The sequence below is a fragment of the Trematomus bernacchii genome, unplaced genomic scaffold (assembly GCF_902827165.1).
Source record: "Trematomus bernacchii unplaced genomic scaffold, fTreBer1.1, whole genome shotgun sequence".
Taxonomy (NCBI): Eukaryota; Metazoa; Chordata; class Actinopteri; order Perciformes; family Nototheniidae; genus Trematomus; species Trematomus bernacchii.
In genome coordinates, this window is record NW_022987803.1 from 2,081,181 (window position 1) to 2,101,152 (window position 19,972).

Below are 19,972 nucleotides of genomic sequence, written 5' to 3' on the forward strand. Positions count from 1 at the left end.
GTATATTCTGACAATTGAGAACTGCTTCTGTAGAGATATACGTAAGCGTTTTATCAGACCTACATAAAGACGGGTGCTAATGGTAACTGACTGACTTCAGGTTAATGGGAACATCATGCACATGTTTATATAACACATCCATTTAAACATTATAAAAGCTGCTTTCACATGGCACGCTATTTGGTCTTGGCCTCGTTTGGCACAGAGCCATGAGGTTAAAACAGACAGTTATGTTTTGTTTCTATGGTTACCTCCTCTGCTCGCTTGCACCGCTACAAACAGCTGTCATCTGATTGGTTGCATGTCCAAATGTCAGCGGTAACTAGGTCAAAGTTTAAATAATTTGAACTTTGAACGCAGCACTCACAACGTTTTTGAGTGGTGCACGACGCAGAGCCGTTTTACCATGTATCATGTGAATGCAGTGGCGAGCCGTGACTTTTATACCTAGGCCCTCTGACCCCCACCCCTTCCCTCGAAAAAAAAAAAGAAAAAAAAAAGAGTTTTTACGTCACAGCGTATACTTCAGCGGAATATCAAAACAACGGCCCGGGGGGGTGCAAAACGCATCAATGAAAGCGACCCTCTACCACACAAAACAACACCTGTAAATAACCCAATTTGTGTTCTTTGAAATTGAAAAGGATATTGCATTGTGTTTGTTACTTTCGTTGCAGTTGTATGTCTTAAAGGTCCCATGTCATGCTTTTCCGGTTATTACCCGTCCCCTTGTGTGTTATGTAGCTTTTTATGCATGTAAACGGTCTGCAGAGTCACAAACCCTCAAAGTACACCCTGTAGCGAGTAAAACTCTAACACAGAAAAGACCTGTCTATGCTGCCCCAGAACGCCTCGTTGGAGATTTCTCTTTTTCCATTGTTTACTTCCTGGGTACAGTGACGTGCCCATACCCAAATGGACCCATTGGTCCAAATGGACCAATCCGTGGAGCCGTTACGTTACGTCCGCGGAGCCGTTTGGTTAAGTCCGCGGATTGGTCCAAATGGACTTCCTCACACACACACACACACTCAATCTTCTCTCAGCTGCAGCTCCGCCGATTTCTCCTCCCTGAGACGGCGGGACGCCTAACAGTTCACCCATTGTAGCCATGCCTCATACTGCTCATACCCCTCTTTTGCAGCCCTGTTAGAGAAACGCGGATTTTGGGTCCTTAGCTTAAAAAAAATAAAAAGAGGAGGCAGAGCTAATGCCTGATCAGAATTCTACCGGAGATATAGTTAAATTCTGTCATCCTGTTCTAAACCACATCAAGGATTATTTCTGAAACAGTATGGAGCTCAAATGCTTTTTCTCTTGCAGGTTTATCACAAGGTGAGTTCCTTTTTTTATTTCCTGCTTTTTAAACACATGTGCTCTACACAGTACAGGTTAGCTCTGAGTGTTAGCGAGGCTTGCTAATGTAAACAAAGACGAGATTACGTCCAAAACACGTCAGGCATTGTTTCTGATAGCAACTTTCTGTGGGTCCGCTGCCGATTTGACGTCAGATCGGCAGCAGATCTGTATCCGCTCGTTGTACCCCCGTTTTAAAAAGATTTGGGTACGGAGGAAAAGAGAAAGGGTTTTATTTTCTGACGCTGCGTGAGTTCCCTGACAAACCGGGGACACATATTTATGTATAAAAGACATCAAAAAGTGAATTTTGCATGATAGGTCCCCTTTAAGTTACCATAACGTTAACTTAAAATAATGACGTTAACGTTGTGTTGTAATAGAGGTCTCGATGGCACTGTGAACCCAGTGCTTATCAGCCCCGGTGGCCTGTGTCCTAAATATACTGGAATCTCTTGGAGTGTCCTTGCCGGGCTGCTTTCCTAGTTCAGGTCTGTTTTGTTTTTTTGTTCTTGGTTTGGATTTTTTTTTGGGGTTGGGCTGGGAAGGATCCCTGAGAACCACTCTTAGTATGGTGGGAAGAATGTGTACGAAAGACCTTGGTTTTTTTTTCCCTTCCAAACTAAAGAAACCCTGCATCCCTCAGTGGAAACGAATAAGGAGCCAGTCACGAATAGCATTTATCTCACGAGCAGTATAAATATCTCTGGTTGGATTTTTATGACAGCTGATTAATAGATAGTACAAATAATGTAAATGTAGCTGTAGCAAAAGCTATTATACCCATTTGATCGGCTGAAATATAAAAGTACTGAAATTGCTGAATAAAGGTTTTCTTTATGTTTATGGTTGTGCATCACAGAAAAGGCAACATTTGGATTTGGATCAGTATCTAAACTAAAGTTGGAACTATTTGATCAGATTGTGATGCAATATTTAAAATAGTTTTATATGCCCTGTTTACCATCAGGCTGCAATTATTTGAATAAAAAATGGACAAAAGAAAAGATCACACTTTGTGTTGTTTATACTTGACAACGTTCAGGCTCCGCAGTCATTCAGTGCTGACACAGTGAACACAGTCTGACGGTTCCTTCCCGTCACAAAATGGGGGTTTCTTATTATTAAAAGTAACTGCCGTTTTATGTCAATACATCTCAAACTGTTGACAAAGCAGTGCTGCACTTTGGTGCAAAACAGTGGGAATAGAACAAAGGTGAAATAAGCAAAGAATGGATTGATTCAGGAAAAAGAAAAAGAGCAGAGCTTTTTTAACATTTTTTAACCTTTTTTTAACCTTTTCTTTTTAAGACAGAAGCTTCTCACTTAGGCAGCCAATTTTCACAAAAAAAACAGATAGAAGCCAAATGACAACAACAACCTTTTCTCCAGGAAGTCTTCTGTCAATGAAAATGAAAATAATGCATCTATCACAAAGGGCAATGAAAATATGACTTCTCATTAAAAAGTTATCTTGCTGCTTAACTTGCCCCATCTTAAGGCCCTGACACACCGAGCCGATTTCGGCCGTAAATAGATGTCTGGCCGTCGATGAGCGTCCTGTCGCCCTACTCAGATTGGTGTGTCCCGCACCGTCGTGTCTTTTCGGCCGTGCCGACACCATGACAACATGTTGAATCGGGAGGCTGTCGGCTAAAGGCCGTCGGCCAAAGAAATCACTCTGATTGGCTGTTCAGCTAGCGAATCAGTGCATGAGAAGCGAAACGGAAGTGAGGGACCCAAACAAACTATTAAGAAGGCAAATCTGAGATTTCATTTAACTCCAGCTCTCGACACAGGTTCAGGAAAGCCCCATGAGCTTCTCGTTGTAGAGTGAAAATGGAACGCACACGCTATTTGTTGTTTGTTTATATCACGCAGTCTGTTCTTCTTCTCTCGGTGTATCACGCTTAGCGAATCTCTGTCTTCCGGTTGTTGCCTCTTTTGAATGACGAATACACACTACCGCCGCCTGCTGGTAAGGAGAGTTATTGCCTCTCACGCATGCGCAGTTCGTACGTGCTACTTGGCCGTCGGCTGAAGTCTTTGCGGTGTGTTCCAGTGCGACTGTTGGCCAAGACGCAGGAGATGTGAGGCGACACAACAGTCGTGTTCCGTCAGGACGTGTTCTTTGGTGTCAGTTTGGTGTGTAGGCCCCTTAAGGGGTAAATTGATCCAAGTCAAGGGGTAAATTGAGCCATCTGGGGGTAAAGTGACCAATCGACTTTTCAAGTTAAATCTGAGCATAAGTAAATCATATACCATCCTTTCTCTGTCACTACCTGCTTTGCTGTCTGCACTGTAGTGACACCTGTTTTGTCAAAAATAAAATACAAATAAAAATCATGTTTGGAGGGAATTAATGTCAGTAAAACAAACCTGAAAGAGCCAGATCAGAATCAGAATGAACTAAACAGCCCTAAAGAAATATCCTTGTAAATGTAGCTGGTAGGTAAACACATGTTACAGTCTGTTGTAGATGTATTTTACTGATTTATATAGGCCAGTCAATGATAATTATTCATGTTATCAGATGTGGTTATTCTCTCATCTGTCGGTCACTTTAGCCAGATTGTCACAGAACTCCTCCACTGTAGTTTAATTGAAGGCTGTAGCCCTTCCTAAAGAAGTTGCTTCAGCATCAGTGGCTCTCTCCATCTCCTCACTCTTTCTCTTGGACTTTCTTGGCAGCTTTTCTACAATGTTAAAAATACGAAAAACTAATCCGTTAACTATTCCATTTTATAGTACAGAGACTTAACTACATGTTGAACATCTACTTTGACACGAACGTGGTTTATTGTGAAAAAACAACACATTTACCACTTGACCATGTGCTTCTCTCCATCACAGCCAAATAAAATGATGGGTGCTTCCTGAATGTATGGTCACATGACAACAAATGTTCACAGATAAAGGGGGTGGGTCAACTTACCCACTGGCTCATCTTACCCCACTCTCCCCTACAGTTTGCTTGAAATGGACATATGGCATGGCTGTTTTCACCTCTTTTGAATTGCCACAAGTCCAACTAAGTAGCTTGCTTAAAGGCAGTTAGCAAGCTAGCTAGCTCAGCGGAGTATTGTGACGGGCTTGCCCTTGAATGTAAGCAGCTAGCCAGCCTGCTGTCGACGTCATTTCGTCACCAAGCCTCCAGCTAAATGACTTCAAAATGACATGCAGGTGAATTTGGTGACCAAACCATTACACAAAAGTTGTCAGTTTTAAACTGTATCCTGTTAGTGTGGAGCTAATCTTATACTATGGATAAAGAATCATTCCTGCATCATTTAGAGAATTTGACACAGGGGGCTGCCTGCAGAGCGGTAATGACCTCTGGTGAGGTGCCCTCAGCCAACCCTCGTCTACACTATCATTACTGGAGCACATTAAAACCACGTTCTCTTTTGAGAAGAAAATCAAAACATTTTTTGGGCCAACGCTTTGTGTATGTATGATAGAGAGTAGTAATAGTAACATTATTTAAAATGGAACATATATTTCAAACCACTGGATCTGGTTTTGTTGCAAAAATAATGAAAAGTTCAGCAACATTTTATTTGCTAATAAAATGCTTTTATCCCTTTTTGCAATGTGTGATTCAGCTGTCAAGTTTGAATCCAGTAAATATCTCCCAACATAGGTGGAGCAAAACAAAAGAAGAAGAAATGCATAATTTTCTCAGTAAACTAGGTGACAGCCTTGGTGAAGTGACATGTGCATTGGTTTTTATGGTGATCCAGAAAATCCAAAATAAGACGCTTTAAAGTCAGCAGTTTCATTTCAAACATGGCATTAAACTGCAAAAATACCAAAATGCTCTCATCAAATCCACCACGTCTCCGACCACTCATCCACCTCAGTGTCCACTGCTAAATTAACAGCTGAATTTGTTTAGCTCCACATAGAGTAATTGTTGTGCGCTTCCTGTCTGATAGCCGGCTGCGCTCTGGGTGCAGTGAGAGTCTCCTTTAACTACACAGCTGTGGTTTGGTGTTTGATTCTCCTTCTGCACACTAAAATCTCTTTGCACTTTTGCAATGTTTTGCCTAAATCTTGCTTTTCTGGAAACACGTTAGCAGCCAGCAGTGTGTGTTGTTTCATACTCTTTCAGTTGTGAAAACAGTTTCATATTATCAACTTACTTTGAAACTTGCATCTTCGTGGGGATTCTAGTTTTGTCACAGTGGATGTTTTTCTCTGCACTAAACACACAGATCCTTTGTCAGGGGCAGGGATTGAGTACATGTGCCACCCGTTTGTTGACATAGCAACTGTATCCATGTTTTTATGTCTTCATAAAGATTTTTGACGATGAAGTCATCCGTGCCACAAGCCTTTGACATGTAGTCGTTTGGAAAGTGGCAAGTTAAGTAAATGTATTGTCTTTTTTGGAGTCAAACTGCTTCACATCAATGGCTTTAAAATCAGATTCTCTGACTGAGGAACATGTCCAGAGGGAGGAATGATATTAGTGATATTATCTGAAATATACAGTGAAGGAAATAATTATCTGATCCATTGCCGATTTTGTAAGTTTGCCCACTTACAAATACATGAACAGTCTGTCATTTTAGTGTTGTGTTAGGTCTATTTGATACTCTCTCTCCCACTGTTCAAATATGAACAGTGGGAGAGAGAGTATCAAAAAGAAAATCCAGAAATTGACATTATATAAAAGATAAAACTTGATTTGCATTTAACTGAGGGAAATAAGTATTTGATCCCCTTGTAGAACATGTGTTAGTACTTGGTGGAGAAACCCTTGTTGGACACACAGAGGTCAGACGCTTCTTGTAGTTGGTCTCCAGGTCTGTGCACATCTCAGGAAGGATTGTGGTCCACTCCTCTCTGAAGACCCTCTCCAAATCCTTCAGGTGTTGAGGCTGATGCTTGGCCTCTGGAAGCTTCAGCTGCCTCCACAGATTTTCTATGGGGTTAAGGTCTGGAGACTGGCTAGGCCCCTCCCTCACCTAAATGTGCTTCTTCTTTAGCCCGTCCTGTGTTGCCTTGGCCGTATGTTCAGGGTCATTGTCCTGCTGGAAGACCCCTCCATGACCCATGTTCAGTGTCCTGGCTGAGGGAAGGAGGCTATCGGCCAAGTTTTACGGTACATGGCCCCGTACATCCTCTCCTCGATGCAGGGAAGTGGTCCTGTCCCCTTAGCAGAGAAACACCCCCAAAGCATAATGTTTCCACCTCCATGCTTGATGGTGGGGATGGTGTTCTTGGGTTATAGTCAGCCTCTCTCTTCCTCCAAACATGGCGTGTCCAGTTGATGCCAAAGATCTCGATGTTGGTCTCATCTGACCACATCCTCTCCTCCCAAGCCTTCTCTGAATCATTCAATGTTCATTGTTCAAGTTCAGACCAGTAGCGTGGCGTGGGGAAAAATGTAGGGGAAGCCCATTTTTTTGGGTTGGGGGGGGGGGGTGGTCAATAACGTAACCAGATGAGTGATTACAGCGCCCGGTATCATTTTACACACATTTGTATCACACAGATGCAGGACTTGCACACGCCTGTTATCTAACCGACAGGTCCGCACGCACTCTCCAGCCGAAACTCTCTCGTCTTATTAATTTAAGCATTTTCTTATTAATTTATGCAGACACACCCCCCCCCCAAATGCAATACCAGCCGCTCAATGCGCAGTGCAGATTCGGTAATGAATAAAAAAGAAGGATTCATTCACAAAGTAAATCAGGAGACCTTTAAAGTTTTACTTTCACATCAAAGTATCAGTAGGCGTGTATCAAACACATGAATTCAAAAACAATTATGTACAGAAACATTTGCATGCGATAGTCCACCTTCTCTTCCCTTCCCTTTCTAACACACGGCAAGTGCAGCAACAGTCCTCGTCTCTGTAATTAGCTCAGTCCGTAGTCCAAAAGTAACTAAAAAATATAAACAATCTCATCTATTCAGGTGATCGGGCCCTATATGGAATAAATAATGCTTAATTTGCTTGATAATTTCAAACGGCGGTGATGACAGTTACAGTAGGCTCTGAAGGGAAGCCAGAGGCGGCTGGCTTCCCTTGGCATGGCCCTGACCAATCACAGGTTGGCAGGGGCATCACGTGGGCCTCATCTGATTGGTCAATCCCTCCATTTTTTTCACCAAGGGAAGCCCGATTCAGCTGGCCTCCTCTCGCAACAGTGAATGCAATCTACTGTTTCACCATAACATCTAGAGGGGCGCTGTTTGTTTCACTCTTTGTAAAATACTCAATGAGAGTGGGGGAGAGACGGGCCGGCAGCAACACACAGCAAAGGAGAATTATCGAAACAAAACAAAGTGTTTTTATTTATTTATTTAAATTATAACTACAATTCGAAAAAACAGGGGAAGCCTGGCTTCCCTTGGCCTCCGGGAGAAAACGCCACTGGTTCAGACTGCCTTTCATGTTCTTCTTGAGCGGGGGGGGGGGGGGGGGGGGGGGGTCTCTGCTGCTGTCTCTGAGGACAGGGCGACATGTAAACACCACAAATCCACAAGTGAGATTTAAATGGCAGTTCTCCTCCGTTAGCATCACTCTCAGCCTATTTTCACATATCAAATGATCTGTTTGGTATTCAGGTCCCTTTGTCATTCCCTTACATCTGTGTTACCCATGCATATGTTCCATTGGGAGACGTCACACATCAGGGTGGGGAGGCACACTGTTATGTCTGCCTGGCTAAATGATGTCGTGGCAGTGCTTGTGCTTTGATCTGGCCTGTGTTTGCACTCAGATAAGCTACATTTCTGTTTTGCATGCAACAATAACATTTGAAGCACATTCTGTATAGTATCAAAGAAACAAACACACTGATGAACTGGTTACATCACATTTGGCCTTTGGAGAAATGATGGATGTGTTGTATCAGGGCTTGATTTCATCAGATAGAATAGTGAAGGTCTCTGCCTGTTAAAGAAGACTGAAGAAAGCTGCTAACACTTAGGGTCATATTGAAGAAGATTGAAGATTCAACTTTATTGTCATTACGTAGTACAGGTACTAGTAACCAAACGGTTTCTCTGCATTTGACCCATCCTAGTGTTAGGAGCAGTGGGCTGCCATTATGTACGGCGCCCGAGGAGCAGTGTAGGGAACGGTGCCTTGCTCAGGGACACCTCGGTAGCACTTAGTCTTTCCGGGACTGGTGACCTTCCAGTTGCCAAGCCAAGTCCCTATGGACTTCGCCACCACCGCCCTATTCTGAGAAAACAATAGTTTCAGTCAGTTTAATATGCTTTTAAGAGCCCGCCTCACACTGCTGTGGTTGTGATCAACACACTGAGTTTGTGAAGTTGTTCCTGGTAGGGGTCGACCGATTATCGGCCTGGCCGATTATCGAGGCCGATATTCCGCATTTGACAGATTATCGGTATCGGCTTTTTTTTAATCAAATTGCCGATACAACTTTGGCTCTGATGCGGCCGTTTCTCTGGCTGCAGTCACCACTGTTCACGAGCAATGTCCCGCCCACAGCGCTATCTGATAGGCTATTACTGAAGTGTCAAACAACACTGAAGATTTTCCGGGCTGCAGCCAGCCAGAGAGGCGGGACATTCTCAGATTACAGGCAGGTGCGAAGAACGCAGACACAGACTGAGGCGCCGTTTACACGAGGAGAAAACTGCTTGTATCTGCATAGTTTCGCGTGCGTATAGCCCTATTATTTACACGAGGCCGATAGAAACTGACCCCACAAACGATAACGGGTCCCAAGGTGGATAGATTTGCAAACGAAACGCTCTGGGGGGTCAACCGAGTCCGTGTAATCACCTCTATACGAATATTTCCTGAAAAAATAACGATAGCCCCACCTCTCCCCACCTCTGCTGCTCACTGCTGTAGCATGGCCAGTAGCCATCTGTAACGATCAACTATCAAAAATAGCTGTGTTAATTAAACGCACAAGGGGTTCTTGAATGAAATAATATTATAAAAGGCAAACCAGAATTGTTAACGCCCAATATACTCCTTAAACAAAATAAACAGAGTCAGATTTCATGCATTGATCCATTATATTGACAATTTTCCAGCCAAACAACACAAACAAAATTAAACAGTCCGCTCTGCGATACACCAAACTTGTCTTTATTGCCTAATCCAGGCCATTATTGTTCACGAGGACCGGCGTGTCCCAGAGGAGCGATCTCACCCGGTGTTTGTAGAGAATATCTCTCTTTCTGAGCGCGTCCTCTCCACGGAGACGTGCTTCTTGGTCGGTCGATGCAATATCCACAGATTCGGTTTCTTTCAGTTAACTTCCCCGTTGCATTTATCCATATGCTGAGGAAATGACTATATCCCGCCGAATACCAGCAATCGCCACACACACTTCCTCCTGTCAGTAGCTACTGCTAGTGCTACTGCTACTGACCATGCTACAGATGTTAGTGCAAAATCTACAGCTCCTCTACCACAACCATCAGCAACAAGTGGACATGGAGAATTACATGAACTACATGTTGCTAAATACACCGCGGGGCATGAACAGAAGGGTAGCCATGGCAACATTGCTGCGAGGCTGCTCCGGGCTGCTCTTCTTCGCTGCTTTTGGTATATTTTGGCGGAAGTTACAGCGCCACTTACAGTCCCGGCATATGTACTACAGCGTTTCCAGCGGTCTCGTTTGAACAGACACGTTAAATGAAACGAATGCATGTGAACGGAAGACTTTTTTGAATACGCATACTGTGCATAAACGCAAACGTTCCCGTGTGAAGGAGGCCTGAAGCAAGCAGCAGCAGTGAGCGAAGGTAAATCAGTTGAAAGCCAAAGTTCAATATACATCCCAATCCCCTATGCTGAAGTTTTAGTAGTTTTTATTTTATTTTTACTTCATTTACTTTACTCAGGGTCACAGAGAGGAAACCAGTTTTAAGATGTTGAAAAGTTCATTAAACATAAAAAGGCATTTCAAAGAAGTTGTGTTATTCTACATTTTGACACCAAGATTTTCAGATTTTACTGCAAATGTATATCGGTTCCAAATATCGGTTATCGCTCTCGTTGATTACTAATAATCGGTATCGGCCTTGAAAAAGCCATATCGGTCGATCCCTAGTTCCTGGCAACATGAAAAAGGATGAACAGAGATCCAAGGCACTATTATACTTCTTTTTGTTTCTTTCTCCATCCATTCTAAATCGTCACTTTTGTTAGTAATAGTTTCATGCAAATGTCCTTATTACTTCAGCCAAGGAGGTTATGGAAACTTGATGGAGAGGTGTAGCGTGATCCAAGGAAGAACGCATTCAGTAACGGGTGAAACTGATCACCGGCCAGTTACACGCATTATTCTTCACTTATGGAATCTCAGATGGCTGAGTTCTTCACACTCTGAATCGCCCTCTGGGGTTCTAGCTGGTTGTTGAAGAGACCACTCCACGAGCTGCTGGTCCTCCTGTGTGACGCTTTTCACCAAAGCTAGAGAAATATCACAACATCTGTTTCCCTGTTAGTTAAAAACAGACCTTGGGTAACTGACCAGGAAGCCCTGCTTCTAACAAATGTTGTTTGACCTTTATCTCTCCTCTCAAGCCCGATGTGTACGTCGCACACAGAGACCACGGTGACCATGAGAGGCTATAAACGCCTTCTGGACCCGATGTGTTTGTTTAGGTATTTTGCACAGGAGACAGGAAGGCCATTTTTCCAAAAATATGAAATAAATATGAAAATGAATGATGCAAAATAAAGAGAGACGATGTGAGTGAATAGGACTAAAAACAGACTTAAAAGAGCAAAAAGGACTCCTGGGATGTGTCTCTGTGAAAGAGGACTCCCAGCTTCCCCTGGGGGCCCACAGCTGTTGTTTGTGGAGATGGGAGGATGGTTCATCACTAGGTGCCATAAAGCCCCTATGATTAGAGGAACCTGGCCAGACTTGCTCAGGCTTTTACACATTTAGCTTTCTGTGCTTTAGTTTTGCTCTTCTGTCAGCAAAGTTCTGCCAATATACTTAAAGAACACTTTCTTATTTTTTGCTTTAACTTATTATTATAAAGTAAATGTTTATTGCACAATGTAATGGCTGTAAAAGGATGATCTGCATTTAGCTTTCCCTGTGCAGATCCTCCTGTCACCCTGTTCCATCTCCTGTGGAAATACAGCTTCCAAGTAACTAAGTACTTTTACTCAAGTACTGTACTTAAGTACAATGTTGAGATACTTGTACTTTACTTGAGTATTTCAATCTTTTGCTACTTTGTACCCCACTACAGTTCAGAAGTAAATGGTGTACTTCTACTCCACTCCATGTATTTAATCCCTTTAGTTACTTCACAGATGTGGATGAATGATGTGAAATATAATCAAGTGTTAAATCAGACTTTAGTTCCACTTGGAGTAAATGCACAAGCTACCCTGCAGTATACAAAGTCATTCAAACTAGCTGCACCAGAAGTGAGGGTTTAATGTTATGTGAGGACTCAACATCTGATCCTCCTAAGATCAAACCTTAGAGTATGAATGCTCACGGTTTTCTTTAGATAGCTCTGTCTAAATATAGCTGTGGTTTGGTGTAATGACAGATTTCAGTGTCCCTCACGTTTTAATCTGAGGGAGAGTGACCGAAGGACTGGCGTCACTGTCCCCCACAGTGATCTGCATACAGATGTCCAAAAACCGCCGCCTGTTTTTCTCAGCTGCCTTTTGTTCTTTGTGTCACCTCTTTGCTCTGCAGGAGCATTTCTTCACATACAAAGAACCTTTGGAATTGGAAATAATTTGACAAAACTTTCCAATAGAAACATTTGAAGAGTCACTTGTTGAGCAGGTGTAAGAGGCTTTTAAGTGATATCAGCTCTGAACATTTCATATATTTTTATATCTGTAGCGCATAAAGAGAAATCCTGCGTACGATATACACAGACAAAGTTCATAATCAGTATATGTACCCATGAGAATGCTGTACTTTGTATATATTATATAACACACTTACAACCTTTACGTTGGTCAGGGTTTTTATTTTTGTTTTATTGCATTTGTTAAAATAATTTCAAGATTCTCCTCTGTCACAGATCGAATAAAAAAACAAAACAGTGTGCACCACGAGGAAAATGATGCAGCAATTTGCGGTCGGTCTGCTAAAAAAGGAACGTCCACAGACAGAATGGCCGGGCCACGGTTTTCCACGTGGTTCCAACAGGTGCTGGAAAACACTGCTTTACTGGATGCTTTTGTAAGAGAAAACACTGAGATTATAGCTTCCCTTTGAGGTCCTGTCCGTTTGCTATATACTGTATACACAGCTTGATGCTCCTCAAGTATAATGAGGAAATGGATGAATGTATCTTTTTCACATTTGTTTTGATAGCATTTATCTTCCTTGCTCATTACCATGGCGATAAAGACAACTGGCATGCCTTCAGATTGGTGCCCTCTCACAGTTGGTGTGGCTGTTTGTGCTGCTGCTGTGCTCCGCTCTAATTTGCACTGCTGCTGTTGATTTGTGTATGCTGTCAGCTCCTTTGAAGTGTGACACACTCTGTGGTTCTCTCTCTGACGCTGGGCAGCTACCAGGGGCCCGCTGCCCAGCCACAGGCCTCAGGGCCCCAGGGCACTTCAGTCCCACAGTCACAGCCAGAGCCACACACACACACACACACACACACACACACACACACACACACACACACACACACACACACACACACACACACACACACACACACACACAATGGTGCAAAGTAACTAGGTACATTTACTCAAGTGCTGTGCTTAAGTACCATTTTGAGAGACATGTACTTTACTTGAGTATTTAAATTTGAGGTAAATGGTGTACTTTTCCTCCACTACATGTATTTAATCCCTTTAGTTACTTTACAGATGTGGATGAATGATGTGAAATAAAATCAAGTGTTAAATCAGACTTTAGTTCCACCTGGAGTAACAGAGTATTCCTACACTCTGGTACTTCTACTTTCACTTAAAGGGGACCTATCATGCAAAATGCACTTTTGTACGTCTTTTATACATGAATATGTGTCCCCGGTGTTCCAGGGAACTCACCAAGTGTCAGAAAACACAACCCTCTCTATTTTCCTCCACACCCAAATCTCTAAAAAAGGGGCTGCAACGGATCTGATAAAAACTGATCCAGATTTGAACACTGTCCTGACGTCAGGACGGTGGCGCTACGGCTATTGGGCCAACTCTCCACCTATCAGGGGAATGTGGGGTTGGGCCACGGCCGGCCATTGCCGCTCGAAAGCGCTGGAGACGCTGTAGTACAGGGGTATTCAACTAAAATTCAACGAGGTCCAGTTAGAGAAAATCTCCCCATGCAAAGGTCCGGAACATCAAAATGTCTAAGTTGCTTTATGAATTAGTGTGATATATATTGAAGTAACTGTAGCTTTATCAACGTCTGCATGTAATCAACAACTGACTGCCAATCAAATAAAGAAAGTACAATTAAAAAACAACAATATTTATTGTCAATTAACATTGAACTATACAGATATACAGTAAAATACTGTGGATATGTGTAATGTTGTAATTATTTGTCTCTCCCTGTCTGCCGCTAACACGCCTGTTCACTCTCCTCTCCGCTTCTCTCCCTGTATCGCTAATTATTCTCTTCACTCACTTTCCTCTCCGCTTCTCTCTGCCGCTCTCTCATCTCTTCTTCTGTGTTTCTCTCCCTGTATCGCTCACTCGTCTCTTTCGCCCCCTGTCGGCGGCGGTTAAAATAGAATCGCCCCGTCAAAATTGAAATCCCCTATTAATGTATTGATTATAGGTCCGGGTCCGTATAGGTCGGCGTCCGGATCCGGACCGCGGTCCGCCTGTTGCCGACCCCTGCTGTAGTACATATGCCAGGCCTGTAAGTGGCGCTGTAGTCTGCCACAAAAGCAGCGAAGAAGACTTCCCGCGCATGGTTACCATGGTTACCCTTTTGTTTATTCTCCGCTGTGGCTTTTTTTCTCCCTCCCCGAGGCAAGCGTTTGCTCCCGCTGCTTTAATTCAATGCAATCCCTCCCCGTCGAGGCAAGCACTGTAATTCTCTCCGGTTAGTCCACCAGCAGATGACAAACACCCACCTCTCCTCCTCTTCCAAGGAACGAGGGGACCGTGCGGCAGAGTTTCAGTTAGGTTTTCTTTCGCCGGTCAAGATGTCCGTTAAAGTTTAAATCTTCCGGACAAAATTAGAAAAATGCCGGTCAAAGGTCTTCTTTGTTATTTATTGACCTTTAAACAAATGAATAACGACTCTATATAATAAAACACGGAGGACGGAGATCTATTTTTCTCCCCCTCTTCTGACTTGATCAGAGCGCGCTCCCCTCTCCTGCAGGGGGGCGTGGTCAGCAGCAGCTCACAGAATCAGCCCCCTGCAAAAACAGGGCTGGAGCAAATAGAGCGAAATGAGGCATGGCTTAAAATCATGATCTGTTTGGTATTTTGAAAACAGAAACGTATAAATATACCTTATAGAGGTATGGCCCTACAATATATGATTTAAATATAGCATGATAGGTGTCCTTTAAGTACATGATCTGAGTACTTTGCCACCACTGAGGACTTGTAGAGTGAAGATGTGTAGCTCTGTCCCAAAGTGCTACAGTATTATCCTGAGCTCTTCTCTCGGTGTAATGCAAGACAGGACAGCGTTTATGTAAACAGGAAGTTGTCTTTGGGATCATACACTGAGTCACTCCCACCAAACACACTGAAGCTGTTGACCCAGCTGAAGGAAAGTAGCATTTATAGTTCACTAATGTTTCATAGATGTTTGACAATTAGTCCAAAAGAAATGGATCCAGGTTTACCTCTTACCTCCATACATAAGCAGTCCCTGGATCAGGAATATCTGAACTCCGTCCTGATGTCACTTCCTGTCTAGATGCTGTTTACTAGATTATGTAGATCTTCCATACATAAAAAAACTGCAGGAATATGTGTCACTATTTCACAGAGATCTAGCAGTGACAACAATACAGTTAGCAAGAGGGTTTTCCAGCATGGAATATTGTAACTGCTACAACACTGATATATCTTTTAGATATGTAGTACTCTTTAGAAGAAGTCATCTGACCAACCTATTGGCCACCAGGAAGACACAAGTTAGAACATCTGAATAATACACTGCAAGTACTAAATGAAGGGAGATTGTGTTTTAAAACTGACGAGGGTCTATCAAATTTACTAAAACAAAATTGCAACACCTACAACAAACACCACAGCCTTTGCTCCTTTTACGGTGCCACCTTTATGCTGCTTGTATTCTTTGGTGATGTACAGTATTTTCTATAGTAAATCCACATCCTGCTGAGGCAGTGCAACATGGTTTGACATGGACTCTTTCAGCCGGGTGCTTGGGTGGTACAGTTCAGGTCCCTGTGGAGTAAACAGCTTCCTCTGATCTCTGGAGCAGTGTATTTGATTAAATGTAACACACAAAATGGTGGCGCGGTCAGTTGTTTATACTTTCTCACACATAAGTGCGACATGGGATTTTGCTGGGAGAGCTCTGTGCACCCCCCCCCCCCTCAGCTGACCTCCCTGGCTGTGGTAATGAGGCAGAGCAGGCTTTGTACTGCTCCCAGAGGAGGAACAGCCATGCTGACTGAGAGCAAAACGCTAATACGTTGATGTGCCGACCTGCTTTTCCTGTTCACCTGAAGGTGCAGTGGTCTGTGGAGACGAGGAACACTTCTGAAGACATTTGGTAAAAATCAGAAGCAAATCTTATCTCAGACCTTTTCAAAGGTGTGAATTAAGGCCTCCTGTTTGGGTTCTGCTTGTTGGTGTTTGTCGTCACCTTCTGGTTAGAACCATCAACTGCCTTCGTAAATCTAATCTATTTTCCTAGAAGCTATTCCTGTGTTCTACCACAAAGGGGCAGCACATACACATTTTTTGCACTCTCAGCAGTATTTACATGAGGTGTTGGAACTCATCACACACAATTAAGGCTCATTCACAATAACTAAGAAGTTGTAATTCTAGCAATATCAAAGAAGAACTATTTTATAACAGTTCTTGTTAGAATGTCCTGATATGTTGATCATGTACCTCAGGCTCTGATGTTGTTTCTGTACTGGCAGCCGGTTCCAGGGTATGAAAACAATGCTGCTCACTTTGTTCACATCATAACATATTTCTGCAAGTAGTTAGCCAGGCTGCTCTGAAATGTGGTATTCATGGTCTCTAGAGGATGTTTCATGAGGGATATTGGGACATTTTGATTGGTCATATTACCATGGGATTTACTGAGCTCATTAATGGTCCCATGAGGATAAACCTGTGTCATTTTGGACACACTGTAAGGTTTCGTCTTGCACCACAACTAAGTTAACATGTAAAAATTGACAGTGCACAGAGGATATTCTGTAATTGAATAGACAGTTTCAATTAGCCTTTTGATTTTAGTAGCGCAATGACCTTTCGCATTGTGCCAAATTAACATCACAGCTTTGATTGGCCATTGGTTCAAATATGTTGGTTTGCCACAAGAATGTAACTCAGTGCAGCTTTTAGATGTAAGACAACATCAGAACATATGTCCGACAAAAAACAGAACGTGGACACTTTAGGTCAGTGGTTCCTAACCGGGGGTACGGGGACCCCTAAGGGTACTTGAAGGGATGCAGGGGGTAAGTAGAAAGATTAGGGATTGCAATATAAATCCCACACAAAAAACTATTTAAAATCAATTCTCATAAGCCTGGTGTCCTGCCCCCAGAACTATCAAAGCTTATGAAAGACAAGCAAGCTCAAGTTTGTCATTAAAAGCTCCAGTCTTAACAACAGATGTTGAAACAGCTAGAAGTGAGTCTTGAAACCCTCTCTCTCCTCTTTTTAATGGTCACACATGCAGAGCACACAGCACACACAGTGAAATTTGGCCTCTGCATTTAACCCATCCTAGTACAAGGAGTCTAGTACTAGGAGCAGTGGGCAGCTATTGTACAGCGCCCAGGGAGCAATGGGAGTGGGGGGGAAGGGGGGTGTCCGGTGCCTTGCTCAAGGGCACCACGGCAGGGCAGGAGGTGAACTGGGACCTCTCCAAGTAGAAGTCCACACTCCATATTTAGGTCTGGTCGGGGACTTGAACCAGCGACCCTACGGCTCCCAGTCCAAGCCCCTACTGACTGAGCCACTGCCGGACAATCTTAATATCATTGTTTTCACTGACAATGGTCAAGTTTAAATGCATTTGTATTAAGGGTGAGTTATACAAGGGATTTTCATTTAAAGAGCAGTTCGGTTGAATACGATTACAAAGGGTTTAATATAAGAAAAATATTTAGGCCAATCATCACAGATGAGTGAGGGGGTGCTTATAGAATGGCAACCAGCTCAAGGGGTTCACGAGACAAAAAAGGTTGGGAACCACTGCTTTAGGTCACAGTGTTCAAAGGGTCTCAGACTGTGTGTCTGTGATGCTCTCTGCCAGGGTAAACACCTGAGCTGAATACACTGAACTCACACACACTCTGCCCTGTTTTCCTAAGCCCTCTTTTCTCCTGCTTGTGAAAGAAGAAACATCACTTCTCACTTGTTGGTTACCCTCTTCAGCTGGAGAGCAAATACACTGTACAGCTTGCCTCCTTTTTCTGTCTGAAGGTTGAAGTCCAATTGTATTCTGTTCTTCATAATATTATATCAGAATTTCATGTAATTAAAACCCTCAAGATGCATTATAGATGTTGTCAATCAGAGTCCTCAGTTAATGATTTATTCATTGGACTTTGCTGGAAACATTAGATCAACATTAGGTCTGTGATAGAACTGGATTGTGTAACACTTCAAAGTAAGGAAAGCCCATTGACGGTGCCTCAGACATGGAGAGTGCACAACCCTGAGCTCCATTTACCTCTTTGTATTTGAATGTGTTTCTCCTTAAAAAAGCCAATTTATTAGTTTAGTGGATTATGGGAAAAAGCTAATCTATTGTTATTGGATTATTTTACCCATTTAAATGTGAAGCTCCTAAATGTGCATTTGTTAATGGTGGTAATATCAAAATTGTTTTGCTCCAACATTTTCAACCATGTAAGGCTACTTCTATTTATTGTTTTCCTCTGATAAATGTTGTAGTTCCTTCCTAAGCGTCTTTATTTAATTCATAAATAATAATTAAATGGATGTAAAGGGGTTCTACAAAATAAAGTGGAACATCTTTCATCTGTATATCCTGATGAAATAGGTGGAGCTCATAGCTAGCAAAGGACTGTAGCTGGCAAGCTAACTGGTAGCAATTTAACCAGTCAGTCAAAATATCTCTCCAAGCTAGAACGTGAGTTAGCTGCTAAAATGCTAGCAGTGGATGCCACAATGCAACCCAGTCTCACGGCATTTCGTGTTATAGTCACGAAATAAATGTAATCTATTGATTCGTGTTCACCAACACGATTTTCCCATTTTTTTTGTGTCACATAGAACGATTTTCAAAGCAATGTATTTCTATTGGTAGTGTGTTTCGTGCCTGCGTCTTTTTGTCGGGTCTTGGAAGACAGGTGTAGGTACCATATGTGTTGTTCATAAAAACATTTTCTTACTCAATATCAAGCCATGATTATTGTTTTTATTTTAAATTGTATAATGTCGGAAATGTTGTTGCCGTCCGCGAGGAAAAGAAATGGGGCTTAGCCTTTCCTTCTAATTTGTTATTATTTGGTGCAGGCATAAAACATACTACCAATAGAAATACATTGCTTCTAAAATCGTGTTGGTGAACACAAATCAATAGATTACATTTCGTGACTATAACACGAAATGCCGTGAGACTGGGTTGCACAATAGCCCATGCTACCAAGCAAGCTAGGTAGTTTGGTAACAGTCGGCTAAACTTTAGGTAAAGCTGCACATTTCTCCTCAAAGTAAGTAGCCTGTAGCTATAGCAAAACCACACTGTACAGTAGCTATGGAAAGAAGCAAGCTAGTGTTGAAGTGAAGTCCACCCAACTAGAAGATCCTTTACTGCAGATCTGTCCGATTTAGATGGATGCATTGATATTACATTTGTAGCTGGAATGAAATTACCATAATAATTGTTTTAGAAACTCAAAAAGTGATATAAAAATACATCTTGTGTTTGTAGACATTTTAATTGACAAGAATATTCCCTCATTTGATGATTTGATGATAGTGGTGCAGACCGTTGTCACACATTGGTCCAAGATATCCCATAGTTCTACTGGGTTGATGGTGACTCCGAACACCATAGCATATGATTCATTTATATACATGTTACGCAGACCGTCCATGTTGTGTGCTTCAGATCAAGGGTGGTGTGTGACTGTGTGTCTCTGTGCAGAAGATGCTGGGACGTACTTCCCCAGTATGAAGAGGGACCCGGGCCGGTACCTGCAGCCCTGCTCGGACTCCGTCAAGACCTGGCTGCGCAGCATGAAGAGCGCCGGGAAGGTCCTCCTCCTCATCACCAGCTCCCACAGTGACTACTGCAGGCTGATCTGTGAACACATCCTGGGGTAAGACTGCTAACCATAACACCCCCTCAGGATTTATGACCTGAAGCCTGCTCAGTCCAAGCTGGTACTTTCCCTCAGCTCACAACATTCCTCACAGCTCCCTCAGAACATGTGTCAGTCATTGCTTCAGTCACGCCGTCATCATGGCACTATATGCAACACTCGCATATCT

At 42.8% G+C, this 19,972-nt stretch overlaps 1 protein-coding gene across 1 annotated transcript in view; it reads left to right on the forward strand.

Moving 5' to 3' along the window:
• nt5dc1 (5'-nucleotidase domain containing 1) overlaps positions 1-19,972 on the forward strand; it is a 93,288-nt gene that overhangs the window by 27,825 nt on the left and 45,491 nt on the right. Inside the window, exon 7 of the mRNA XM_034150633.1 lies at positions 19,626-19,800. Coding sequence (XP_034006524.1) covers positions 19,626-19,800 — 175 coding nt within the window. The remainder of the gene's footprint in view (positions 1-19,625; positions 19,801-19,972) is intronic.